The 9,831-nt window shown below is 37.5% G+C and overlaps 1 protein-coding gene across 1 annotated transcript; it reads right to left on the bottom strand.

The window, feature by feature from the left end:
* Window positions 1-6,244: 6,244 nt before the first annotated feature.
* Window positions 6,245-9,056, bottom strand: LOC118485115 (muscle M-line assembly protein unc-89-like). Its single transcript, XM_035981367.1, has 2 exons — window positions 8,995-9,056; window positions 6,245-7,829 (listed from the first exon to the last, which is right to left on the bottom strand). Exons 1-2 carry the CDS (start codon window positions 9,054-9,056, stop codon window positions 6,245-6,247), a joined length of 1,647 nt encoding a protein of 548 aa, XP_035837260.1.
* Between the last annotated feature and the right edge of the window lie 775 nt (window positions 9,057-9,831).

The following is a 9,831-nucleotide window of genomic DNA, read 5'->3' on the forward strand; positions in this document are numbered from 1 at the left end:
TCTCCTTTTTTACCTCAATACCAGGCTCGTCTGGCTTTGACAAACCAGAATCATTGCCTGCAGATGGCTTGTCTGATTTTGACAAATCAGATTCATCGCCTGAAGGTGGCTTGTCTGACTTTGACCTGTCAGATTCATCGCCGACCATTTTCTTCTTCTTCTTTTCTTCTTTCGTCCTTAGATTTGTATCCGATAAATTCGTCTTGCTTGACTTTGCAATCGAGGGAGTTGATTCATCGGAACTCTTATTCTTACCAACGGATGAACCTGAGGACAAGATCTTCTCGAGATACTCTCTCGCCTTCTTCCTCTTCTTCCTCAGTCTGTCTTTCTGCCCCTGTGAAAGTTTAACTTTCTTTTCTTTAATTGTCTGTTCTTGAACTTTAGGTTTTAGAACCTTCTGTTCATGAGGCTTGACATTGACTGGAATCTTTGCCAATTTTTGAGATTTAGCCCTCAATCTGTCATTCGATCTCCTTGGGCAATCTCTGGAAATGTGACCTTTGATTTGACAATTATAGCATCTTCTCGTCTCAAAACTCCAACACTGGCAGTTAACAGCAATGTGTCCTTTATAACCACACCTGTAACACACTCTGTTATCGTACCATGTACCTTCTTCACACCAAACGCTCAGATCATAACATTGTCTGGCTTGGTGATATTCCTTCCTCATGTTTGCTGGATTTGGCTTTTGAGCACTGTGGTCCGACCTGCACCACTTATTTCCAACAATTTTTGAGATTTCATTTTTCAATTTTTTTTGATTTTTGATTGCGATTGGATGATTGATCTGATGAGCTTTTATTTTCTTTTTGTACAATTTTCTCAGTTTTAATTTTTTGTTTCTGTTCCACTTTCTTCTTCAAAGGTTTTTGCTTAGAGCATTCTCCCTTTTCAGTCGATTGCAGAACTGTTTTCTGAAATTTTTCTTTTAATTTCAAAAACAATTTTTGTTTTTCGATTTTTTCTTTTTCATCATCAGATTTCTCATCACAATCTTCAACTTTGACATTGTCAAAGTTTGTGACACTGTCACTTATTGGAACAGAATTGATCGGTTTTGGACAGGGAAAATTCAAACTGTCTGAGGAAGTCACAAAACCTTTGAATTTCTTCTCAAGTTCATCAATCTTGTTTCTTGAATTCTCAGCTTCATTTCAAGCTGAGATATTCCTACAAGATGAGACTTGATTGATTTTTCATTTTCATTCTTCATGTTTTCAAGAAAAGACTTTTCATGTTCCAAAACTTTAATCTGTTCTTGAAATTTCGTTTCATTTGCTTTCAAGTTTTTGTTCTCAAGCTTTATCCAGAAATCTTCATTTTCTGAGGATTTCTTTTTGCTTTCAACATCTTTTTCCTTTTCTTTCAAAATCTTGTTTTCTAATGTCAAACTGTTCAAATTACCCAACAGTTTGTCATTTTCAATTTTCAACTTCTCACAATTTTATTGTAAAACAAAAATCTGTTTATCATCAAATTGCTTCTCATCTTTCAATTTCTTGATTTCCAATGTCAAACTTTCGGCATCTTTCAAGAGTTTGCCATTGTCAGCTTCAAGTTTATCACATTTAGAGCACACTGATTCAGAACCAGATTCTTCTTTCACAGATTCTTCATTCTTTGGAATGTCCTTTGTTTCCATCTTGTATGTTCCTGCACAAAAGAGTTTAACGAAATCAAAAGGATTCATACTTTCATCAATATAACATTTCCTTTTAATATCATATTTCAGAATACTCTTTGTTGCAAGACACACACGAATTCTTTTATCAATTTCAGTAAGTACATCCAATTCCAATTTTTGTAAATTCCTTTCCATTTCGTTCAAAAATTCCTTCTTTTTCTTATTTTCCTTACGAAACTCTGCATAAACCTCATTAAAGAACTGTTTTGGATAAAGTTCTTGAAAAAAATCTTTCTTTTTTAGCTCAACCAAGAATTCATCCCACTTAGCAGGTAATGCATTTGTCAATTTCGATATCTGTTCATCATTTGATATTCTAATACCCTTATTCCTCAAATTGTCCATTAAAATTTTAAACCGTATTTCCAACTCATCCAACTTTTCATCCTTTTGACACATGAAATGTTCAAAACTTTTAACCCAAATGTCCGTACTCACATTTCTATAATTGGTATCCACAGTTCTCATATACCAACTATTTAAACATTCAAGATTTTTGTTTTCATTTTCATCAAAAACCATTTCCATTTTTCAAACACAAACTGTTCAAACACCTTTAACACGTTCACAGCTCAAAAACAAACTTAGTATACAACCCAAAAAAACTTCAACTAACCCGGCCCAAAACAAAATAAACTCAAAAGCCCACTTTGACTTAAACTTGTTAATATATCAAATGGCCGACAAAGTAACTTTCAAAATTCTTTGATTGGACCACGTTTAAAAATAAATGATAATTGGGCCAATGTAAGATTCTATCAATTCACAAGAATCACATGCAAACTGCAAACCTGACACCCTCCTTAAATGTGTTCACACAAATCAATATACACACTTATATTCACATGCAACCGAAACCAATTCAAATTGAGCCAACAAACTTCACATGCAAAACTGAATGGTGGCCGACAACTATATAATTGCTCAACACAAACCTATTGAACCTCACTTTTGCTTGATTGGACTGAGCTATAAGTTGCAACAGAGGGCTACCTTTAAACTCTCGTGGCCGACAATACTTTAGTACTATTGGGCCTTTGAAAATACTAAAGTAACAATATATGAAATGATTGGGCCGTCCAATCTCTAGTTGATGATTGGACCAAACAATCACTTTAACAAAAAAAACCGATAAGCCCTTTATCCTTTCAATACAAATTTGCAATGAATTATTACATAGACCAAGTAGTTGACTGTCGACAACCCTCACGTGTGTCTCTGATGACTTTGATCAAATCGATGCAAGATGATAATACCGATTAACTTTTTGAATTTTGTTTGCACTAAAGATAAGTGGCCGACAAACAACCTTGAATTCAATGTTACAACACAATGCACAATCACTTGTAATAATGAAACTCTTTCAAACGGTAACCATGTTTCAAACGGACAAGGTCAATTTCAAACAGAAGTGATTGCTTCAAACTAAAGTTCAAACGGAATGCATATTTTCAAATGATAGGATCCTGTTTCAAACGGAATGGTTTCTTTCAAACTATAGTTCAAACGATAGGGCAATTTTCAAACGGAAAGGCCAAGATTCTTTCAAACGGTCACCACTTTTCAATCCATTTTGACCAGTTTTACGTTGAGTTTTGACCTGATATTTTCAAGGGTTGATTAAAACACTGTTATTTATGTTATATGTGAAAATCAGCCGTTTTTAACCGTGAAAAGTATCAAATTTTGAAAGAAGGTGTAGAAAATCAGAATTTGCTAGCGAAAACGAGCTAAACGGTAAGAACTCTTCCTCCTGAGCTCTGATACCACATGTAGGATCGTGAAACGACCTGACGAGTCGGTCAGAAGAGTGCTTAGACCGAATCAGAGGCGGAATTCATTGATTCGGTCTTCGTTAAGCTTGGATTCACTATAAATTGTCTTGTTTATTGATCTTGTAACAGATTACAGTACAAAGACACTTCGACAGCACCCCGGCGTCGAAAACTAGAACCTTTCAAATGAATCCGTTTGAACCTTATATATACAAGATGACCCTGACCGTTTGAAGCTCTTCAAACGGTGACGTTTCAAACGGAAGTATTTCAAACGAAAGCTATTTCAAAGTAATCTAATTCAAACGTTTGGGTCTTCAAACGGAACCATCTCATTGGATCTTTCAAACGGTCAAGTCTACAAATGGTCAACATTACTTTAGATTTCATGTAAATCATTTTGACTTCTCGTGCATGTTGGAATCTTCATGTAATGATGCAATGGATGATGTCATTAGGATGATGTCATCATCAAGAATGATGACATCATTCTTGTTCCGTACCGCAACGAACCCGAGACTCGACATAAGACGAAGACGACAGATGACTGCACCAACAGTGCACCAACAAAATCCCCCTTGGATACAGCCGTAGTCTTCAGTCTTGTCTTCGGGTCTTCAAAAGGACTTGAACTTTTCTTCATGCTGCTTAGGCTTCCTCCTAAGCGCGTTCCTTATCCTGTCATTCTCTTTCTTTCTTGCCTTTTCTTCTTCAGCTTGAATATTCATCCATGTTCCTCTCTTTTCTTCAAGCTTTTGACGTTCACATACAGCTTTTCTCTTCATCTTCTCATCGAGCGACCACCAAGATGATTTCCATTTACTTTCAGAATTGATACCTTTCTGAAAGCAAAGATTCGCAACTCGCTGAAACTGCAACGCCTGCTCTTTATCTTCAACTTGATAATGAATCTTGTTGATGAATAAACATTCGATATCCTTTGCAGAGCAATTCACAAGCCACATAGGATCATACACATGTATCTCTCGTAATTCTCCTCCTGCTCTATAAGTAATGACAGCCTCAGTCGAAATGTAACTATAAACCCAGCCCAAAAAGCCTTTGTAGAAATCCTGCTCCATTGGCGGCACTGGGATAGTTTTCATTGTCTTCGGGTTTTTGACGTTAAGGATTGTTTCTACAACTCCTGTTTCAGGATCAACCCTCTGCACTCTCTTAGGGTAATGCGGTTTCCAATGACGAAACTCTTTCAACGATTCGAACTTGATATAACCCCACATTGGAATATCATTCTTTCGCACTGAATACCCAAGAGTTCTAACCTTAGACAGCTCCTCCACATCCCACCAAGGTAATGACATCACGCCATATAGATATTCAAAGTACTGGACCCCACATTCTCTCCTGATTGCGTAAGCATTCACTTGAGGTAAGAAACCTCAGCTAATGATGTCACCGAGAGACAGGCTTCGATCACATTGATAGTACTTCAACGGTCTTTTAAATTTCCTCTCGTGACTGTCTTTGAACCATTTCTTCCTTTCTTCCTTTCCCATATCTTTAGGAGTGCCATCAAAGTTTTTATCTTTCAGGATCTCAGAAACTTTCCTTCGCACCTCATCTCTATTCTCTTCGGTAAAGAACTCCATCGGCGTAGGCAACTGTGAAGTATCTTCATTAACACTTTCATCATCCGTCCAATCCTCAACTTCAACTCTGTCATACATGTCAGCATCTTCAACATACTTATACTCATATTCAGGCTGTTGGTTGATGTCGAATGCATTCAATTCTTCCTTAAAGTCGAACTTGAAATCAGGATTCACCATGCGAGTCATTTCTTTAATTGCTTCCAACGTGTAAGTATGGAAATGTTCGCCTTCTTCTCTGTAAGTATCCAATCTCAGGATTAACTTCTCGGCATGTTGAACATTTTGTGCATCACCTGACTCCCCCTTTCCATCAGCTCCCCCTGATTCTTCATTCACCGAATCGTTCAACAAATCATCAACTGTTTTCTCAGTGGAAGCTTCAGTTACTTTCACACCCGTACCACCCTGAGCATCGTCATCATCGTTACCAGAACCATGACTGCTCGCAGAAAACACTTTCTCATCTTCATCATCTTCTTCGTCATCCTCCTCATCATCATCTTCTTCATCACTATCACCGATTAACTGGTCAAGATGTGTTTCTTCCTCAAACAGACCAGATATAGCAGTTATCGGTTCAGGATTTTCAACGACCATGGAAGGAACAATCGATCTCTCAGTCACTGCAGAACTACTTCCAACGCCTTTGCCTTTATCTTTCATTTGTTCATCAATTTTAGCTTGACGTTCTGCCCTGAGCTCTTCAACTTGCAGCTCTTTAAACTTTTGTTCCATAGACGTTCCGAGCATACTTTCAACGACTTTATTTAACATGTAGAATTCATGATCTCTGAACGCTTTAGCCGCTTCAAGCTCTTTGTTCTTCATCTTGAAGTATTCATTTTGTTCATCTCGTCGAGCTTTTTCTTCTTCGAGCTTAGCAACTCTCACCTTCAAAATATCAATTTCTGATTGATCAGAATCAATCTTTTTCAACAACTCTTTGTTATCACCCTCCAACCTCTTCACACGCATTTCAAGAATTTTCTCACGATCCGAAACTTTCTTGTTTTCAGCAGCTAATTTCTTGTTATCATCCGTCACTTCATCCATTTCTTCTCCAACTTCATCACTTGTTCATTGTTAGCAAAACCGAAATCTCCGATGTCTTCAAGACTATCATGAGGAGTGTAAAGACCTTTGTGTCCAGAAGAACCAGGTATTGGTTAAATTTCAGTGGGAGGAGGTGTTTGAAAGATTTCTTGCGATGTAAACAAGGTTTGTTGTGGTGGTGGTGAAAGATGTAGTGGTGAAAGCTGTATAGGTGATGGTTGTCTGGGTGGTGTTGGTTGTTTTGGTGGTGAAGATTGTTGTGGTGGTGTAGGTTGTCGTGGAGATAAATGAATGGGTGATTGAGGTGGTGTTGGTTCATGTGGTGGTGTTTGTGGTTTCCTAGTTTCTTCGGTTGGCTTCTTCTTCAAGACAATCTTTGGCTTTGATATCTTTGGTGTAACCTTTCTGATCTTAGGAGATACAACTTTCTTTCGAGCTCCACCTTTCTTTCGACCACTTGCAGGAGATTGTGACTCGGAGACATGTTCTGGAGAAGGAACATAAGCATCATCATCGTCCTTTTCCTGTCTCTTTCTCTTCCTCAATAACTTCTCTTTCTCGGTTGCTTCCTGAATTCTTCTTAAACGTTCTGTCTCATCTACTACTTCTTCTTCTGAAGAACTCGAGGAACTTGTTGTACTCTTGTCAACATCATCACCCTCAATATCGTCAATAACTTTCTCTTTCCCTTTCTGAGCTTCGATATTAACAACTTGTTCAACTTCAACAGTTGGCCCAGACTCTAAGACTTCAATATTAAACATCATATGTTCATCAACATTAAACGGATCTTCTTCCGCAGCTACCACTGGTTCATCTTCTTCAGGTTCATCAATCAATAATGTTTCTGCGGCTTTCTTTTGCTTTTTCTTTGGTTTTGATGACGACCCTTCACCCTCTTGAATTTTAAGAGTGGCCTTTCTGCGTCTCCTCCCTGTTTCTTTGACAAACCATTCATTTTTTATGCTTTTAAACTCCGCAATAGTTTTCAATTCTTCAGCATAGGCAGCCTCTTTCATTTCTTTTTCGTTTCTCCAGTTTTTGTGATCAACTGGATCAGGATCAACATAATTGGCATCCTTTATAAACCCGAAGAATTCAGCACCAACTTTTGGTTCAGGGTGATTAGGATGGTATCTTGCAAGCTGTTTAAGCGAATCGTTGCTCATATGAGATTGCACCAACAGGTCATCCTTTATATTCCAATCAATTTCTGGATAAGCGTGATCGATCAACATCTGCACGAATCGAGGATACATCCAAGACTTGCTCTTCGTCCTAATATTCTCGGCCATATAGTGAAAAACAATATGCGAGAAGTTGTACTTTTTGTTCAAAACTAATGCAGTCACCATGTTCATTTGATAGTCGTGCATTGTATCATAACCTCCCTTTGTATGGCTAAGCGACATCAAAATACAATGAATAAGGAATTTGTATGGTTTCTGAAATTTCGACTTTAAATAGTTTCCGACATTCAATGCTCCCTGATAACCCATTCTAAGCATGCATCCTTTCACCATTCGTTCTGGAAATCTTATTGGCGACTCTGGCTCATCCGGAAAATTAATAACTTCACGAATAAGTGCTTCAGTGACCAGTATCTTCTCATTTTTACCATGCACCTCAACAATTGATGAAATTACTTTGTTCTGATCATCGTAGCTTGCATTCTTCCAGAAACGGTCTATATGAGATCTGTACAATGGACGTTGATCCGTGTTGGGCCCTATAGGTTTATGGATTAGTAGGTTTATAGGCTAATGGACCAAGATTCTAGAAAGTGGGGGTGTTAGAGTGGGCTTAGGAATATGGGCCTAGGGTTTTGGGGGAAACCCCTTACTATAAATAGGAAATGATAATTAGGGGCAAAGGGTTGGTTCATTTGGTTTTAGAAACTTGTATTAGACAATTAATAATTGTATGCAAGTTTAAGCCTTTGAATATTCAAATCTTCATCTTCGTGTTCTTGATTTCTTGATCATCATCAAGTTTGGATTCCGCCCATCCTTGGTGATTGTTTGATATCGTTGTTTGATCCGGATTTTCGGGACTTACAGTTGGTATCAGAGCCAATTTGATATCAAACGTTCAAGAAATTCTGCATTTTTGGTTGAAGATCTTCATCGTGTTCTTCGTGTTCTTCATCGTGTTCATTTATTTTTTTTGAAAAACCATCATATTTTGCTTCTTGATCTATTTAGAAAAGTGTTAAAAAGATAAAATTGTTTATTTCATTCAAGATATTCATCTGACGTCATTAGCAACATTCCATCTCTCACCAGTGACATCCTTTGACATCATCATTTCTCATCAGATAACATCACGTGTCTATCTTCAATCAACAACATTCCATTTCGGATCCATCTCGAACTATTCACATCCATCTCGGATAAAACATTCATCATCGCCAGCATTAAAACTTCATCCATCATCGTCCGTAATTATCCGCAATCAAACATTATTATCCGACTTCGTCCGAGATCATCATCCGTAATCAATCCGTGATCAACACTTTCATCCAAAATCATTATCAATATCTTCATTTCCTCATCCGACATCATCCAAGTCAATCCTAAATTCATAACTTCAAACAACCATCTTCGTCTTTACACCTTCGACACCCTCCGACGCACTTCGTCGTCTCCGAACACCGTTCTCCGATCACTATTTACTCTCCATCTTCGTTGTCTTCACCTTTATCATATCATCATCACCGTCAACCATACACTTCCTTCATCCACCGAACAACCACCGCCTGTGTCGACCACCGCCGTGTAACCTGCAACATCAACCTCCTTCTCCGACAATACCGTCTACATCAGGTTCACCTCCATCTTCACCGTCATTGACCTGCTATAACCTGCCACTCTGTTCACCGTCCGACCATTCGTCTTCTTCATCGTTTTTCACTATCCTCCTCATCTTCGTTCTTCATCGTTCTTCACCCACCATCTCCGATCACCTCCACGGTCTCCATCATCCACCTCCTGTCGTTCATCTCGTCGTTATAATCTCCGGCGAAAGTGTTGTCGGAAAAGTTGGCGGCGGCGGCGTATAGTTATTAGGGTTTCGGGTGATTTCCAAAGAAGACACGACGTCGTTTGTCCTTTCTGTTTTATTAGATTATTATAATATAATTATATAATTATTAGGTAATCATTACATAATCATTAATATTAACTAATAGTTTTTATTAAAATATATTATTATAATATTATAATATAAGTTTATTTTAAAATTAATTAAAATCAAAAAAGGTTTTATATAATATATTAAACTTATTAATTATTATATTTTAAAAGTTAAAAAATTATTTAAAAAAAAGGTATAATATATAACCTATTTTAGTATAAAAAATAATAAAAAAAATCATTATAATAAAAAAAGGTTTGTTTGTTTGCGGTATAAGTTTTGACAGGTTTTGAGATACGGTACACAAAGCGGGATCGTTTGATTGCAAAGTGTTCGAAGATGTCTACAGCCCAAACTCAGTACTCAAACATTGTCTTCAGCCCAATATGTAATCCAAACCCGAATGCAAATCCGAACATAGTTTTTAGCCCAGTATGTAATCCAAAGCCGAATGCAAATCCGAACATTGTCTTCAGCCCAATTATCCAAACTACCGTTAACAGTACTGCACCCCAGACACAAAATCAAAACCAAAACCCGAAGCAGAACGTGATGGATAATGCTG

The sequence above is a fragment of the Helianthus annuus genome, chromosome 12 (assembly GCF_002127325.2).
Source record: "Helianthus annuus cultivar XRQ/B chromosome 12, HanXRQr2.0-SUNRISE, whole genome shotgun sequence".
Lineage (NCBI taxonomy): Eukaryota > Viridiplantae > Streptophyta > Magnoliopsida > Asterales > Asteraceae > Helianthus > Helianthus annuus.